Genomic DNA, 18,371 nt, shown 5'->3' on the forward strand with positions numbered 1-18,371 from the left:
ATTCTCTCGATACTGAGCTAAACAAGCGCATTGGTAAAGCAGCTACCACGTTTTCCAGACTCACAAAGAGAGTCTGGTCCAACAAGAAGCTGATGGAACATACCAAGATCCAGGTCTACAGAGCTTGCGTCCTGAGTACACTTCTGTACTGCAGCGAGTCATGGACTCTTCGCTCACAACAGGAGAGGAAACTGAGCGCTTTCCACATGCGCTGCCTCCGATGCATCCTCGGCATCACCTGGCAGGACAAAGTTCCAAACAACACAGTCCTGGAACGTGCTGGAATCCCTAGCATGTATTCACTGCTGAAACAGAGATGCCTGCGTTGGCTTGGTCATGTCGTGAGAATGGATGATGGCTGGATCCCAAAGGATCTCCTCTATGGAGAACTCGTGCAAGGAAAGCGCCCTACAGGTAGACCACAGCTGCGATACAAGGACATCTGCAAGAGGGATCTGAAGGCCTTAGGAGTGGACCTGAACAGGTGGGAAACCCTGGCCTCTGAGCGGCCCACTTGGAGGCAGGCTGTGCGCATGGCCTTTCCAGTTTGAAGAGACACTTGGCCAACAGTCTGAGGCAAAGAAGGAAGGCCCATAGCCAGGGAGACAGACCAGGGACAGACTGCACTTGCTCCCGGCGTGGAAGGGATTGTCACTCCCGGATTGGCCTTTTCAGCCACACTAGACGCTGTGCCAGAACCACCTTTCAGAGCGCGATACCATAGTCTTTCGAGACTGAAGGTTGCCAATACAAGTTATATGATCTTTTCTTGTTTTTAGCTACTGTAATTCATGTAAATATGTTTTTTGGAGCACTTGAAGCTCCCTTAAAGTTATAATAAAAATCTTATACATGAAAATTGAGTGCAATAATTGACCAAGGAAATGTATGTTGTCCATGTCCTCCTGTCCAGGGCAGGAGGTCTGGTCTAGAGGGTAGAGCCTCCATTTGCCTGAAGATTAACATCCACAAGGTCGCCAGTTCGAGGCCACCGGCACCGTGCGACCTTGAAGCAGCTGACAAGCTGCAGCTGAGCTGTTCTATCTGCTCGGAGCGTGGGAGGATGGAGGCCAGAATGTCAAACCAGATCGGAGTGTAACACCTTGAATGTAGTGGTTCTTGAAAGAAAGAACCTTCTTTCAATTTGTAAAAATCCCTGCGTGGATTTAATAAGCCTGCCTATGTAAACCGCCTTGAATAAAGTCTTGAATAAAGACCAAGAAAGGCGGTATATAAATACTGTATATTATTATTATTATTATATTATGTTAATAGGACCTGGGGCTTGAAGGAAGCAAAATAGAAAACATTGCCCTTGGGGGTTGGTGGAGGAGGGTTAAATCCTGCATGACTTGGGACCTTCCCTACCCCAAGGGTGATGTTTGTGACAGTCTAGTCCATCTATGAGGCTGAATGGAACAAGTGTCTCAGGCAGTAGACTGATGGGGAACATCCATCTCTGTCTACCTACCTGCCCCTATTTCTCCTACTTCTTTCTACTCCCTGGTGTGAAAAAGGAAGAGGGGGATTGAGAGCAAATTTGGAAGGGACAAGACTGCTGAACTAGAGCATTGAAGAACGGGAGGAGCAGAGGCTGCACATCATTGAGTAAGAGGGCAGCATTTGGCACAGCTCCTGAGGTATCGGGAGGTCACGATTCAGCTCTGCATTTTTCAGTGCTCCTAGGCCCCTCCTGCAACTGCCTTTTTCTGAACTGAACATCCCCAATCTTGTACACTTTTGTTGAATGGAATGTGCTCTAGCCCCTTGTAGTGGAAATGAGGAAGATTTTCCCCGAGGAGATAGTGTGTGGGGTCAGCAGTAGCCCCTTGTGTTGACAGGTCTGGGAAGTATAGAGTTAAAGCCAGGATTTTTCTTGCAGTTGGTGTGGTTTACAGCTGTAACCTAGTAGGGATAATAAGGTCTTTGGAGGTAAAGGTGAAAGAATCATTACCAGAGGATGTGGGGGCTATAGTGAGAAAGATGTGTGGGTGGGACTGCTACAGTGCGGACAAGAGAGATTGCTAGAGACTGTTGTGTGGCTGCTGAGCACAAGACAGTGGAGAGCCAAGGAGTTGCTACTGTGGCTGGAGAACCTGCTGACTGGAACAGGGAAGCAGAAGGAGGGCCTCTGCAGCTTTTTGGGTTGGTCAGTTGTGGCGGAGAAAGAAAGCTGTAGCAGGAAAACCTAGAGGGGAGGAGAAGATGCAGACTGAGTAGATCCATATCCTTCTCCATAGAGAGAGCTTAGGATAGTGATATTGCTCTCTAGGTGCTAGATCAGGGCTGTCAAACATAAGGCCCAGAGGCAAGATGTGGCCCCTGCAAGCTCTTTATTTGGCCCCCACCTTCTCCCAGCACCACCATCAGCTGCAGCAGTGCTGAGGTGTCACTGCCTGCATGATAATTGGTCTCTCTCATATCTTGAAAAAGATTTGCATATTTTTTCACATCTGTCATTTACAGCTAATGAGTTCTAAAGTGAGAAAAAGTACTTATCTCTGGTCATGGCCTGCTTAACGACATCACTCCCTGCTTAATGACATCATTTATAGCAGGCATCATGAATGCTATTTTGCTCACTGTATGAAATGGGTTTGACACCCACCATTTTAGTGGTGACCTTTTCCCTCTTGTGTTTCTACTGCTGCGACTTAACTGATGCCTGCTTGGTGAATTTACTTTCCTTAGCCTTGATCTAGGTCTTAAGCCTTGTCCTAGGTATAATCCTTCAACTTTGCTAGTTGCCAGTCTTCTTTGTCTGTGTTCTTGTTTCACTGGGCGTGGTGTGGGTGCGGAGTCCTCAGGGCAAAGGATTTTGCTAACATAACCTGCTTTGTGGCTTCCATAGGGCACCTGGAGTGAGAGCAACCAGCACAGGTTTGCAGGCAATCAGTCTCTCCCCCTCTCCCTTTCTCTCTTCTGAGTTAGTTATTCAGGTCTTTGCCAGTTGGCCAGAAGCCATCCTTCCCCAGCTCTGAACCAGCGGAGCATTGAAAAATGCAGACTCTGAGCTGATGTAGGAGCTAGTAGATTACACAAACATTAACAGAGAGGTTGCACAGAGGGTTCTGCTAGTCGATCACAGGACTGTGAGAGAGATGGCAGCACTGGAGCCACGGAGCGTTCTGGTAACTGGAACTAACCAGGGTATTGGCTTGGAGCTGGTCAGGCAACTGGCTGAGAAAAAGAACCGGCCAGAATGGATCTTTGCCACCTGCCTGTACCCAGAAGGACCACGTGCTCAGGTGAGCCCAGGTAGTTGAACCTTAGGATGGGTGCCTAAAGAAGGGAATTTCTCTTGGTGCCAAGGAAATTGTGCCCAGGAAAGTTGAGTTCTCTTGCAAGTCTCCTTCAATTCCCATTGGTAGACAAAGTTACCCTATCTTGGAACACTGATGTAGAAAGGATTTGGATGGTTGCACTGTGTTTTGGGGAGGGGAATCGGGTAACTGAGTGGTAAGTCAGAAAAAAACCATCTAATCCAGCCTGAAGTGAACACCTGGATCAACCGACACAATAGCCTTATATGGGCATTGCCTGCCACATAAGTATGTAAGGGGGGAAGGAGGCTCTGTGAGGTAGAGCAGTTGCAATATTCAAGGGCATTCGATGCACACACTGTTCCCTTATTCATGAGTAAAGTTCCTATTGGGTTGATACTCCACCTATGTATGTTAGTGGCCACGCACCAGGCAAATCTACATATTGGGTGTCCAGCAATTTTGCTAAAATCAATGTTCTTTGGTGATCTTATTCCCAGGGCAGGAATGATACCCCGGGGGAAATGTTCACAAGGTCATATAAACATGGATCAATTCCCCTTGATGTGCTTTGTTGCTTTGTCAGTCTCCTAGACAAGCAGCAAACAAGCGTTTAAAAGGTGGAGAAGAGACTGACCAAAGTGATCTGTGGGCTGGAGCACACACTCCCCCCCTTAGGAAGAAAGGCAACAGCGTTTGAGACTCTTCAGTCTAGAAAGAAGGCACCTGAGGGGGGGGGGTATGAGTGAGACATACAAAATTATGCAGAGGATCAATAGAGTGGCTAGAGGGTGTTCTTTTTCCCTCTTGCCCAACACCAGAAGCAGGAGACATCCTCTGAAATTGAGTGGTGGGAGAGTTAGATGAAAGGAAAGCATTTCTTTATCCAGCATGTAATCTGTGGAGCTGCTTGCCGCTGGGTCCCTGACTGGAGATCAGAGGGTCAAGCAAACAAGTACAGTGACCGTTCCAAGAACCTACAGATCATCTGGCCAGGAGTTCCACATTTATGATCTTGCATTGGAACCATTGGAAGGCCCATAGCCAGGGAGACAGACCAGGGACAGACTGCTCCCGGTGTGGAAGGGATTGTCACTCCCGGATTGGCCTTTTCAGCCACACTAGACGCTGTTCCAGAACCACCATTCAGAGCGCGATACCAGAGTCTTTTGAGACTGAAGGTTGCCAATACATTGGAACCATGTAATAACTCTCCTCCACACACACACACACCCCTTAAGTGATCTTTGGAGCTGAATACTTCAGTAAATAAGGGCACAATCCTAACCCACTTTCCAGCAGTGGCATAGCTGTGCCAATGGGGCATGTGCTGCATCCTGCAGTTTGGGGGCAGTCACCCAGGTGTCCTCAAGGTAAGGCAATGCTTGTTCCCTTACCTCAGAGTTGCATTGCCCTTAACTTGCAGCTGGAAAGTGGGTTAGGATTGGTTAGGACCCTAAGCCTGTTAACTGATTAAATGCTAACGTGGTTTTCACACCTCCAAAAGGAAGGTGAAGCTTTCCAGCTCTAGATCCTGCTGGCTCAGCAGATTTAATAGTTTGTGACCCTGGCCACTCCTCCCCCCTCCCATCTCCTACTCTCTGTTCTAACTGTTTTCCTGAGGCTCCATCATGTCTGCATGTCAGCAATACAACTACTTAGAGCCCAATCCTATGCATGTCTACTTGGAAGTAAGCCTCATTATAGTCAATGGGGCTTACTCTCAGGAACGTGTGGAGAGGATTGCAGCCATTGTGTGGTAGCATTACAGTTCAAACTCCCTGTTTTAGTTCTTAAGAACTCTTTAATAAACTTTGTCACTCATTAACTTTTGCCTGGGTCATTTCCAAAGTACTGTATATAGACATGCTTCGACACAGGATCCCTGCATGATTGCTCACCCCATAGTGCACAGGTGTTCCAGAAGCTTTAAGAAGTGCACCTGGTAACATCTTCAGCAGTCTACACTTTTCTTTGCACAATTTGGGTGGTTAAAATACAGGAAAGGGGTTAATTCTCCTATTCTTCTGAAGAGCAGTTACAGGTTTATTTTCATGGGTGTGAGGAAAATAAAGAAAATACCCTGATGCAACCTTCTGAAATACGTAAAGGGGATATGTGACACTAAATAGTGTCATTGAATTTGGACTTACTTTAGAGTAAACATGCTTAGGATTGCTGCCTTTGATGCGAGGGAGGACACCAGGATGCAGGTCTCCTGTTGTCTTGAGTGCTTCCTGAGGTATCTGGTGGGCCCCTGTGAGATACAGGAGGCTGGACTAGGTGGGCTTTTGGCCTGATCCAGCCAGGCTTTTCTTATGTTCTTAAAAGGTACTGAAGAAATGGAGGGGAACACTCTCACAGCTTGGTAAGGGGGAATGGTTGAGTATTAACTGATTGTTGGAACATGCTCAAAGCATAAGGCCAGAGTTCCCAAACTTTACAGGAGAATTGTAAGCACCATAAATAGTTGCAGGGGAAGGAGACAGCAGCAACAGCACTTCCAAGATTACACCACTGCCGATAAAAAGGGGGTTTCCCACGTATGTGGGGGTCATGCTGGCCCTCTGGAGGATGCAGGGGTCCTGTGGCCACCTCTGCAGGCCTCCCCACCTCTCAGAACAGCTCCCTGATGTGATCGCGAGCCACTTCCAGTTTCACAATGAAAACCTGAAGTGGGTTGTGATCATGTCAGGGAACTGTTCTGAGGCATAGGGAGGCCCACAGCGTTGGCCATGCCTTCACACTCTCCAGAGGGCCAGCACAACCCCCAGGTAAGTGGGAAAGCCTCCCTTTTTCTCGGTCGCAGAGTGATCCTGGAAGTGTTGTTGACACCATTGTGACGTCGCTATGCACCTAAGGGGATAGCGCCCAGTTCCTACTAGCTGAGGTGTCATGATGTCCCAGTTTGGGAACCTCTGCATTAATGACTATGCATACCAGCCCATTGAGTGGGTAGGTTGTGCTTTTGCAGAGTTTTTTTTTTTCCCCAGACTTTGTTCTCTACCAAATCAGTTGCACAATACGAACGCTGCCCACTCAGAGCAAAGCCACTGTCAAACCTTGAGGTTGAGCCCAAAATACTTTCTGCAGGATATTCTTGTAAAGTCACAATGTTGACGAGACACACTCCAATTTGACCCCTAGACAAATTCGGTCTGGCAACATTCTCAATCCTTCCCCCGTCAAGCTCTGTTTGTGTGAAATATGCAAGCTGGTTAGAATCAAGGACCACAGAAAGCAGCCAGAACTGGCTAAGCTGGGACAGGTGCCAGTTAGAGGGTACTTGCTGAAATTATGTTGCAAGTAGGGTACAATGCTAACTGAACTATATAATGGAACTGCTTATGCTCTCTTATGAGTTCCTCACCCTGCGGGGAGGGGGAACTACCTTTGAAAAAAAAATACATCTTTCCTTGCCAAATCCACCTTTCGACTCAGCCTTCTTTATTTCTGCACATCATTTGTGAATGTAGGCTCAGAATTGGGGGACTTCCCTCTTTCGGCTATAACAGCAGTGCAGTAGACATACGGTGTGGGGACACAAGCACATAAATAATTGGGTGAGATTTAGAGCCCAGTCCTATCCATGTCCTCAGCAGTTAGTCCCATTATAGCCAATGGGGCTTAATCCCAGGAAAGTGTGGATAGGATTGCAGCCTAAGGGCCCAATCCTATTCAATTTTCCAGTGCAGCCATGCCAATGGGGGCATGCACTACATCCTGTGATGGGGAGGTAGTCACAGAGGCCCCCTTAAGGATGGGAATATTTGTTCCCTTACCATGGGGTTGCATTGCAGCTGCATTGGTGCTGGAAAATTGGATAGGATCGGGCCCTTAGGCCCAAATCCTAACCAACTTTCCAGCACTGGCATAGCGGTGCCAATGGGACGTGTACTGCATCCTGCAGTTGGGTGGCACTCACAGAGGCCTCTTCAAAGTAAGGGAATGTTTGTTCCCTTATCTTGGAGCTGCGTTGCCCTTATGTTGCTGCTGGAAAATTGGATAGGATTGGGCCCTTCGTCACCTTCAGTTTTCCATTTCATCTCACTGCAGTTGTGTCTGCAGACTTGCATGACAGTGTCTGTTTTTTGGATTTTCAGGAGTTGGAGAATTTGGCTGCCAAACATCAGGGTGTGGTGATCGTCCCACTGGGTATGTGGCTACTGCTCTCCCTGCCCCCCCCCACTGACATTGTGTACATTAGTGGGGGTAGGAGGTGAGATATGGGGGGGGCTGAGTCACACTATCAGTTCAAAGTGTTCAGAAAAAGAGTCTCTTGAGAATATTATTTCTTTACATCTTATGACTCTTAATATGCACTTCTGAAATTAGGTTTAAAGGACTTCATTGTGTTCTTGTTTATCCATCCCTTCCCCTTCAACATATTCCTTACGCTTCTAATTCCTGGAGGGGGGCAAAATACATTTTCCAGGCAGCTAAACCCTGGTGTGAAGCAGCCCCTTCCCCTTGGTGGCAGAGCCATTCAGGCAGGAGCAAAGTGGAGGAGAAATTGCTCCGCTCAACTCTTAAACTTAATGTTTTTTGCCCCCGAACACCAGTGACATCACTACAATTACTTCCGAATTTTGTCATATGGGGAGGTGTCAAATTTTTGGTATCCCAGGGAGTCAGATGCCTTAGCTATGCCACTGCTGTGGATATGAGAAGGGAGAGGGGAACACAGCAGAGATGTAAGTGTGGGGGAGAAGAGAGTGATGAGACAGAACATCTCCTGGAGAGTATAGAATAAATCAGGGCTACTTCATATGTTCAAGAGGAGCATTGACATTTGCCACTGTGTTTACCCAAGAGAGGGAGTCACAGCATGTCTGTGTATAATACAAATTGTACAGCCCAACATATGTGTGTCAATGACATGATTTCATTAGCATACATCAGGGGTGCCCAAACCCCAGCCCAGGAGCCACTTGCGGCCCTCAGGGACTCCCAATCTGATCTGAGGGACCCTCCAGTCTCCAATGAGCCTCTGGCCCCCCCAGAGACTTGCTGGAGCCCGCACTGGCCCAACGCAACTGCTCTCAGCATGATGGGGACTGTTCAACCTCTCACATGAGCTGTGGGACGAGGGCTCCCTCCACTGCTTGCTGTTTCACATCTGTGAAGCAGCAGTGGCAGCAAAGGAAAGGTCGGCCTTTTATAGGCCTTGAGCTATTGCAAGACCTTCATTCATTCATATAAGTTCCATCTCTAATATATTCATTTATTCAAATTTTAATTGTAAATTAATCCTTTTTTCCCTGGCCTCTGTCACAGTGTCAGAGAGATGATGTGGCCCTCCTGCCAAAAAGTTTGGACACCCCTGGCATACATAAATACATACATAAACCCTCGATGGCAGAGAGGAGTTGCTGTCAAGTGGAGCGTGGGAGGCGAAGGGCCAGAAAGAGGCCAGACTGGGAAGGAATCCAGCTGGAAGGAGGAGTTCTATGAAAGTCTAGAACTATTCAATTGTAAAAATTCATATGGGGGTTTAGAACAGCCTGCCTATGTAAACCACCTTGGATGAAAGTCTGAGGAGAAATCTGAAGACCAAAGAAAGGCAGTAAATAAATACCTGTATAAATAAATAAAATAAATAAATGCAAGTATGCCTAAGAAAAATGATGTGTGACATTCACTTAAAGTCCAGAGAGCCAAGAGTATAGTGAGGCAATAGTGTAGGTTGGATGGGTTCTGGGTAAGGATAGCAGATTCTGATTGCTGCTGAAATGTTCTGTGCTGCTGTAGATGTTTCTGACCCATCCAGCGTCAAGGCTGCTGCAGCCCGAGTCACTGAGCAACTGAAAGGCGCTGGGCTGAATCTGCTGATCAACAATGCTGGGATTGCAAAGTCATCTACTGTGGAGACCGAAACACCAGAGAACATGTCTGAGGTGTATAAGATCAATGCAATAGGGCCCATGATGGTGAGCCAGGTAAGGGAGTCCCGAGGAAAGTTCTCATTGGCTTACAAGTCACAGGTATTCTCACAAAGGACAATGTGGCTGTTCCTTTAACAGCTGCATGACAGACAGAAATTCAGCAGATGATGGTTCTATTGTGCAGGTGAATTGTTGAGAGAAAGTTGTACCCTTTGAATCAGGATTGCTAGCAGCTGCCATGTGGGTGATCCACATGAGACTCTTGGCACCACACTGGCAAGCAACTGCTGAACTTACATTTGGATTCATAGCTGATGATGGATTGTCCACTCCTCCGACCCCTGCCACAGAACGATATGACTGCTTGATTTGTTTCTCTCTGTCTCCAGGCCTTCCTGCCCTTGCTGAGGAAGGCAGCTCAAGAGAGCCCCCAGAAAGAGATGAGCTGCAGCAAAGCTGCCATTGTGAACATATCCAGTATTTGTGGCTCCATCAGCAGCATCTCTACATTGGATCCCAAAGCTCTCACTTCTTACCGCTGCAGCAAAGTATGTATATATTGGGAGTGCAAACTGTGAAGGGTTAGCTACCCTGACAGAACCAACGCACAAAGAAACTGTCTTTCCATTACATTCATTTGTTCCACTTTTACCTAAATTATTCTTCTTTCTCCTCATTGTCTGTTTTTCCCACTGTGAAGAGGAAGTAAATTCATACGGGCAGGTTTTTTTCTTCTCTTTATGTACACTGATGCTGCTGTAAATTATGGACCTTGCTTCAATAATAATAATAGCAATTGCTAACAATTCAGAGGCAATTCACAACATCTGTCGTGAAAAACTTTGTTCAGGGCCATATATACTTACTTACCATATATACAGGATTATGGGATCCTGTGAAAAGCAGCCAATGATGATCTTACAACACAATCTTATCTTATGCATGTCTACTCAGAAGAAAAATCCCATTGATTTTAAGGGAGCTATTCCCAAGTAAGTGGAAGATTGCAGCCTTGGACCTACAATGTCAGCCTTTAGGCCTGCAGATTTTAGTGGTTGTGTTAGAGCCCAATCTTATACACACCATGGTGATCTCCACAGCATCAGTCCTCTTCTTACGCTGGCGCTGACTGCCATAAAGCAGTCAGTACTAGTTGCAAAAGGTGCTCCATCAGCACGCAGCTTAGTGCACTGCCAGCACAAACTCTCTAGGAGTTTGGAAACTGCTGTAAGTTTTTGCAGGGGAGGGGCAAAGGTGGTGATGCAGTTGCCAGGATCAGGCTGCTGCCAGGGACAAAGGGACACTTTTAGCTATCATGACCCACTTCCACTTTCGCAAACCAGAAGTGGATCATGATCACTATTCTTAGCTATCCCAAGACTTGGGGAGCACTACACAGATAGGCTCCTCATGGGTTCCCCACACACCCTGGAAGTTTAAAAAAAAATGAAACCAAGGTCCCTGGCAGCAGAATGATCCTGGCAATCACATCACTGGTTTTGTAATCACCCCACCCTTAAGGAAACAGAGACAGGGCTTCCCTGGTTGGGGTGGCACAACCCCCTAGTCTGGGAACCTCTGGCCCTTCCCACCCCATCTTTGATTCTCCTGTGGATCACTGATGAAGGTAAGTCAATGGGAGAGGAGGGTGGTGGGAGGGAGGAACAGGAGCAGGGAGGGGTAAAATTGGGCAGTGGGCATAGGATGGGAGGATCAGCCTGGGAGGGAGGCAGGACCGGTGTTGCCAGCTCGACTGATATCATATCCTAACCTCCTCCTAGACCCAATCCTGAGGCACATCTGCACAGACCTGTGCCAGTTATTTAGCTGTTGCAGGTCTAAATAACGCCCCCCCCCATGCCATGGGATTGGGGCTTACCTCTGGGTAAAGGAACAAATGTTTCCTTAGCTTGAAGAGAGCTTTGGAATTGCTCCCCACCATAGGTCACCATTTGCTCCCCACCAGTGGTCACCATTTTGGCACAGCTGCATCAGTGGGGGAGGGTAGTAGATAGGATTGGGTTGTCAGTGTGTGTTTTATTTTAAAGCTCTCTGTAAATTCATTTTGAAAAGTGTCATTAATACATGAAGAGAAGAGAAATACAATAAAAGAGTTTCTCACACACACTCTCTCAATCCTTGATCAACTGAATTCAACGTCTTTCCCCTGCCCCTGTTGTTTACCACCACCACTGTCAGAATGTACTAGATTCCTGCTTACCTCATCAGAAGGGAAAACATGAGCTGCTTGATGGAAGGGACCCACAACCCAATCCTAACCACAATTTCCTGGGAGTAAGCCCCATTGACTGCAATGGAACTTACTTCTGAGTAGATATGCAGAGGATTGGGCTCCCAGTCTTGGAGGGAAGAAGAGGGGCTCACAAAACTGCACAGGCACAGACTTTGTAGTTATTTCTCAATGTCTGTATAAAAGCAGACATTGAGGGCAGTGCTGAAATTTAAATTTGCTTTTGTAAGTTAGAAATGGATATCTTAGTTCAATGACATGTATACCTCTTCATGAGATAGAAAAAACAAAAACCTGTCTGTAGAAAGTGTCCCAAATAAACTCTCTTGGTCTCCTCGAGTTATCCTTTGATCTGCTGTCTTCTCATTGAACTGGGATGCATCATTCTGCTATGTCTCCCCCCAGACTGCTCTGAACATGCTCACCCGGTGCATGTCGCTGGGCTTTGCAGTAGACGAGATCTTGTGCATAGCGTTGCATCCTGGGTGGGTGCAGACAGAGATGGGAAACTCAGTGGTAAGTGATTCATTATGGAATTTATCCTGACATTAATGCAATCAAATCTATTTAACTGCTTGAGCCAATGTCCAAGTAATATTTCAGAAATATTTCCAAACATTTAACAGATTTATTTTAAAACCTGCCACAAATGTTGCATCTCAAGCCTAGTAATCAATTGACCCAAGCAGCCAATTCCATCTTTCCCAGTGTTCACCTCTTCTTTTTTCCCAACTGACACTTCAACATTCTGAGTCTATTGGGGGGGGGGGGGCAGGGGATATGAAGGTTTCCCTTCTTTCATTTACTAAAATATCCACTTCTGCGTACTGAGGGTGTAAGTATGCGATTCTTCCTGAATGTGTAGAAAGCACAACTATGTTCGTAAGTGGCTCTGTTTTACTTGCGGCACTCAACCGTCTGAGCTCCATGTTCGTACCCTAATATGCTATCCTGTCTATTTAAAAATGTCAGAATTGCCTTTAGTCTGATCCAGCAACAAAATCTACAACCACTCGCTCACTGGCCAGTATATAAGACAGAGTTTGGCGTATTGAAACACATTTTTTGAATTCTTTGGAAAGGTCAACAGGCATGTGGACACAGGGGAACCTGTTGATATATATGTAGAATTTCAGAAGGTGTTTGACATGGTCCCTCACCGATGGTTCCTGAGCGAACTCCACAATCAGGGAATAAGAGGGCAGGTCCTCTTATGGATTAGGACCTGGTTGAAGACCAGGAAACAGAAAGTGGGTGTCACTGGGCAATTTTCACAATAGAGAGAGGTGAAAAGTGGTGTGCCTCAGGGATCTGTCCTGGGACAGGTGCTTTTCCATTTGTTCATAAATGACCTGGAGTCAGAAATAAGCAGCAAGGTGCCAAGTCTGCAGATGACACTAAACTTTTCCAGGTGGTGAAGACAAGAAAGGATTGTAAAGAGCTCCAGAAGGATTGTTAATTGCTGTTCGCCACCTTGGGTGCTCTCCAGGGAGAAAGGCGGGTTATAAATTGAATAAATAATAATAATACATAATAAAATCTCTCCAAAATGGGAGAATAGGCAGCAAAACGGTAGGTGCGCTTCAATGAAAGAAAGTGTAAAGTAATGCACATTGGGGATAGAAATCAAAATTTCACATATGCGCTAATGGGTTCTGAGCTGTCTGTGACAGATCAGGAGAGAGATCTTGGGGTGCTGGTGGGCAGCTCAATGAAAGTGTCGACCCAGTGTGCAGCGGCTGTGAAGAAGGCTAATTCCATGCTCCAGTCCAGATCATTAAAAAGGAATTGAGAATAAAACTGCTATATAATGCTGTCGGGGTTCCCCTCCTCCCCCCGAGTCCCCAGCTTACCCAGGGAGGAGGCCTCTGGACCAGAGCAGAGGCAGCAGCCTTCCCAGCCCTCTCTGGAACAACCCTGGCAGCTCCAGGTGAGAGGAGGTGGGAGGGAAACGGAGAGGAAGGGGAGGAGGTGTGGTAAGCCCAGGGGAGGGCAGGCCCTGAGACAGGCCCTATTTGTACCCTCCCTGTGAGGGGAGGGGCCAAAGGGGAGGGGTCTGCCCTACATAAACCTGGAGGCCAGGGATGACAAGGCAGTTGGGAGTTAGGAGAGCAGGCAGGAGGATCTGCTGCTAGCAGCCCCTGCTCCTGACTAATGAATGCTGCCAACCCAAAGAAGGGGAACCGGGTGACGCAACCCCCCCTTCTTGTGGGGAACGAGTCTGAGGCCTCCACAAGGGGTCTCCCTCGGAAAGGCCGGGCGGGCCCTCCCCTCCCCCACAGGGAGGCCTCACAAATGCCATTGTACAAATCATGGTAAGGCCATATCTGGAGTATTGTGTGCTGTTCTGGTCGCCACATCTCAAAAAGGATATTGTGGAACTGGAAAAGGTGCAGAAGAGAGCGACCAAAATTATTACTGGGCTGGGGAACCTCCCTTATGAGGAAAGGCTACAGTGTTTGGGACTCTACAGCCTAGAAAAGAGACGCCTGAGGGGGGACATGACTGAGGCATATAAAATTATGCATGGGATGGACTGAGTGGATAGAGCATAAGAACAGCCCCACTGGATCAGGCCATAGGCCCATCTAGTCCAGCTTCCTGTATCTCACAGCGGCCCACCAAATGCCCCAGGGAGCACACCAGATAACAAGAGACCTGCAAGGCCTCCTGGGAATTGTAGTTAAGAACATAAGAACAGCCCCACTGGATCAGGCCACAGGCCCATCTAGTCCAGCTTCCTGTATCTCACAGCGGCCCACCAAATGCCCCAGGGAGCACACCAGATAACAAGAGACCTGCAAGGCCTCCTGGGAATTGTAGTTAAGAACATAAGAACAGCCCCACTGGATCAGGCCACAGGCCCATCTAGTCCAGCTTCCTGTATCTCACAGCGGCCCACCAAATGTCCCAGGGAGCACACCAGACAACAAGAGACCTGCAAGGCCTCCTGGGAATTGTAGTTAAGAACATAAGAACAGCCCCACTGGATCAGGCCACAGGCCCATCTAGTCCAGCTTCCTGTATCTCACTGCGGCCCACCAAATGTCCCAGGGAGCACACCAGACAACAAGAGACCTGCAAGGCCTCCTGGGAATTGTAGTTAAGAACATAAGAACAGCCCCACTGGATCAGGCCACAGGCCCATCTAGTCCAGCTTCCTGTATCTCACTGCGGCCCACCAAATGCTCCAGGGAGCACACCAGATAACAAGAGACCTCATCCTGGTGCCCTCCCTTGCATCTGACATTCTGACATAGCCCATTTCTAAAATCAGGAGGTTGCACATACACATCATGGCTTGTAACCTGTAATGGACTTCTCCTCCAGAAACGTGTCCAATCCCCTTTTAAAGGCAGCCAGGCCAGACGCCGTCACCACATCCTTTGGCAAGGAGTTCCACAGACCAACCACACGCTGAGTAAAGAAGGATGTTATTTTCCCTCTCACAACACCAAAACCAGGGGTCATCCACTAAAATTGAGTTTCAGGAAAGTTAGACAAAATAAAATATTTACCCAATGTGTAATTAATCTGTGGAACTCATTGCTACAAGATGTGGTGATGGCACCTGGCCTAGATGCCTTTAAAAAGAATTGGACAATTTTTTGGAGGAAAATTCCATCACAGGTTACAAGCCATGATGGGTATATCTCCTGGATCTAGGATGCAGGTAATGTTGTTCTGTGGACTCCTTGAAGCATCTGGTGGGCTGCTGTGAGACACAGGAAACTGGACTAGATGGGCCTTTGGCATGATCTGGTGAGGTTCTTCATATGTTCTTATTTTTATTTCAGCTCTGTGCTGCATCTCCGAGTGTGACTTGAGAAATGCTCTTTGGAAGTTTGCAAGTAGCTGTGAAAGCAGTGACCATCCCCTGTTATTTGACACCAGCATGAAGCCTTCAGAGATATACTGCTTTTGGATGAAGAGGCTCTCTTCCTGGCTGTAATGGCTAAAATCTATTTCTCCAGGGCCATGCACCATGTGCCACACTGCCAGAAAGTGGACTGTCCTCCAATGGGAGGACAAAAGTTTACAGGGATAGAAAACATTTTGAAGCTAAAATCTAATGTTGAGCCTGCAGGCCAGTTCAGGTCAATCAAGTTCTTTGCTGAGGCAATAGGCAGCTGTCCTCCGCTCCCATTGCCAAACACCTGTCCCGGGAGACAAAAGGCAACCTGCACAAGTTATGCAGTGCTATTGAAAGGACAGCTGGTGATGGGGGTGGGGTGGGGAATCTGAGTTGGCCAAGGGAAGCAAGCCCTGGGATCAAGTGAAATAAGGGTGCATCAACCCATCTCCTCTTGCCACACGGGTCTGAGAAACTGGTCAGAAGGGATCCCAGAGCACCTCCAATAGCCTCAATATTCACACTATTTGTAGCACTCATGAATTTGTCTCTGTGCAAAACAAGGTAGGCTTGTGGTCAGCAGAAGAGTGCATTCCAAATACCTGGAAGGTTTGCTTCATTTTGTCTAAAACAGGGATCTTCAAACCCCAGCCTGGGGGCCAGATGTGGCCCGCAGCGAGCTCTATCTGGCCCGCGGCCAGCCTCTTGTCCCCAGAAAGAGAACTGAACACTCAACTGAACATGACCAGAGCTGTGCTTTGATTGCATCTGGAGGGTGTTCTGAGGGCCAGAGAGGCTGAGTGAATGAGTCCATTCATTCATTTATTCATTCATCTATGTTCCATCCCTAATTTATTTATTTAAATTTTATATTTAAAGTTTTTTCCAGCCCTCAGCACTGCGCCAGATATTTCATGCAGCCCTCTGGCCAAAATGTTTCGAGACCCCTGGTCTAAAAGATGCTTAACTCCCTGATCACCACTCAGCTGAGCTCCTTCATTTTTGGTAACTCTTTGCACAATTCTTGTGTCATCTTCTTTCTTTCCAGGGATTGGCCCCACAGAGAGTGGATGAAACTGTGCAGGGGATCCTGACTACCCTTGGACGTCTCTCTGAGAAAGACAATGGCACTTTTGTGGATTGGGAAGGGAATGTCCTTCCCTGGTGAGACACCAGAATGCCCGCTTGCATGCACTGCAGAAGCAAACCTTGCTAGGTCGTGTGCAAGCTTTGAGCATTTGAATGAAGCTATGCAGCAAGCTCCTGCAAATTACTCAAATGAACTGGACTTTGCATGTCGCTTTGAGCAGCTTCTGAGGTCATCCTTTTGATCTTCTAATGATATTTTTTCAACATCAATTCAAGTACCCAAGTCGTTAACCTCTTTTCAGAAACATCTATAGGTCTTCATGGCCAGCACACGACTTCCCAGCAGTCACTGGATCACAGGAGGAGGAGAGGAAGCGTCTTAGTTCATTTTCTCAAATGGATGCCCAAGGTCTTTAGGATTCCTGACAGAACCTCCCATCCAAAGAGTTTCTTGGTCATTGACATTTGCTGACTTGCTTTGGGCCATTCCATGGAACTGGGTAAGCATAGCTTCAGGGCTAGACTCTTGAGCTGTGTTCATTGACAATATGAAATCACAACTGTACCTTGTAGGTCTAATAGCATCTGTAAGCAGAAACTTGAAGTATTAGGGGGATCCATTGCAGGCCCTTCATGTTGGGAAGCTTTGGATATTTTGTGTTCATGCCTACACTGTGATCTACATGATCTTGTGCTTTGGAATGGCAGAAATTATGGCTTTTGTTAAATTCTTTTACAATAAATGACAACTGCTTTGCAATGTGTAAGTTGTACTCCATGTACATTTAACAACAACATTTCCTTATAATTGTAAACTGTGGAAGAATCCTGCACATCAGAATTCGTATCCCAAAAATTTGGGAACACTAGGTTTAAGAAACAAGCAAGTGCAAGGAATCTACCTTAGCCTCATATACTTAGGGTATATTTTCCAAATACTGGGAAACTTCCCTGCCTACTTGGAGAAGAAAAGTAGCCTTGCTCAACTGAGATGGGGATTGGACTGATGAAAGAAACATGATCTGTAGAGCCAAAGTAGGTCTGTTTGAACTTTTAGCAATAACTGGGAGTAGGAAGCCATAGGATTTGATACTTGATGTGATGAACACACTAGATCAGCATTTCTCAAACTGTGGGTCAAGACCCACTTGGTGGGTCGTGACCTGATTTATAGTGGGTCCCGCAGAGACCCCCAATGAAAACATGGGTGGTGGAAAGATCAGATAATGAATTGCCTCAAGCCCTGAGGCTATTCAAAAATCGGATTGCTGCTAACTTCCCTGCAAAGAGCTGAGCTCCTGCAGTTTGCAAGCTTGTATAAATATAGGGATATCACTGTTTGTCTTTCTTCTGGTGTGCTTTTTTCCCCCAAGTCCATCAATGACAGATACTGGAGGTAGGAGAAGGCTGGATCACATAACTAAGCCCATCAAGCCTTGAAGCTATTCATTAGGGCTGCTCATTATGATAAATAGATCAAGTTTTTTTGCAAACAAACAAATATTATTTGTAAGTAAATTTCTTTCTAGATTACCTTTTTAAAAAAAAGTCTCATGAAGACGTAGGTTCCGCTAAAGTGTCATTTTAAAAAGTGGGTTCCAGTGCTAAAAGTGTGTGGGAACCACTGTGCTAGATTACTGTCGTCCCCCCCCCCCCCCCATTCCCTTTATGGTAATCCCTAAGAAGGTTTAGACTCAAACTAGCTCAACTGAGCCTTTCTGGGCTCCACCTGTAAGACTGGCCACATGATCTGTCAAAACATAACCAGTTTATTAACACTTATTAACAGCTATTCATTTTCCAAGGAAAAGGGTAAGAACATAAGAACAGCCCCACTGGATCAGGCCATAGGCCCATCTAGTCCAGCTTCCTGTATCTCACAGCGGCCCAACAAAGGCCCCAGGGAGCACACCTGATAACAAGAGACCTGCAAGGCTTCCTGGGAATTGTAGTTAAGAACATAAGAACAGCCCCACTGGATCAGGCCATAGGCCCATCTAGTCCAGCTTCCTGTATCTCACAGCAGCCCA

At 46.9% G+C, this 18,371-nt stretch overlaps 1 protein-coding gene across 2 annotated transcripts; it reads left to right on the forward strand.

Moving 5' to 3' along the window:
• The first annotated feature begins 3,045 nt into the window (after positions 1 to 3,045).
• LOC136660487 (C-signal-like) lies at positions 3,046 to 17,007 on the forward strand. 2 transcript variants are annotated; one of them, XM_066637692.1, is made up of 6 exons: positions 3,046 to 3,248; positions 7,367 to 7,418; positions 9,015 to 9,202; positions 9,538 to 9,696; positions 11,805 to 11,915; positions 16,301 to 17,007. In XM_066637692.1, exons 1-6 carry the CDS (start codon positions 3,102 to 3,104, stop codon positions 16,418 to 16,420), a joined length of 777 nt encoding a protein of 258 aa, XP_066493789.1. In that variant the 5' UTR covers positions 3,046 to 3,101; the 3' UTR covers positions 16,421 to 17,007. The 2 variants fall into 2 exon arrangements, with proteins under 2 accessions (XP_066493789.1, XP_066493790.1); XM_066637693.1 differs by lacking the exon at positions 11,805 to 11,915.
• The last annotated feature ends 1,364 nt before the right edge of the window (positions 17,008 to 18,371 follow it).

This window comes from Tiliqua scincoides, chromosome 9 (genome assembly GCF_035046505.1).
Source record: "Tiliqua scincoides isolate rTilSci1 chromosome 9, rTilSci1.hap2, whole genome shotgun sequence".
Taxonomy (NCBI): Eukaryota; Metazoa; Chordata; class Lepidosauria; order Squamata; family Scincidae; genus Tiliqua; species Tiliqua scincoides.

What these genes read in the sequence shown, in the direction of transcription:
- LOC136660487 (XM_066637692.1), top strand. Translation starts at nt 3,102, where the DNA reads ATGGCAGCACTGGAGCCACGGAGCGTTCTGGTAACTGGAACTAACCAG. An exon ending in TGTGGTGATCGTCCCACTGG is followed by an intron (nt 7,419 to 9,014) that starts GTATGTGGCTAC and finishes GTGCTGCTGTAG; the next exon opens with ATGTTTCTGACCCATCCAGC. An exon ending in CAGAGATGGGAAACTCAGTG is followed by an intron (nt 11,916 to 16,300) that starts GTAAGTGATTCA and finishes CTTTCTTTCCAG; the next exon opens with GGATTGGCCCCACAGAGAGT.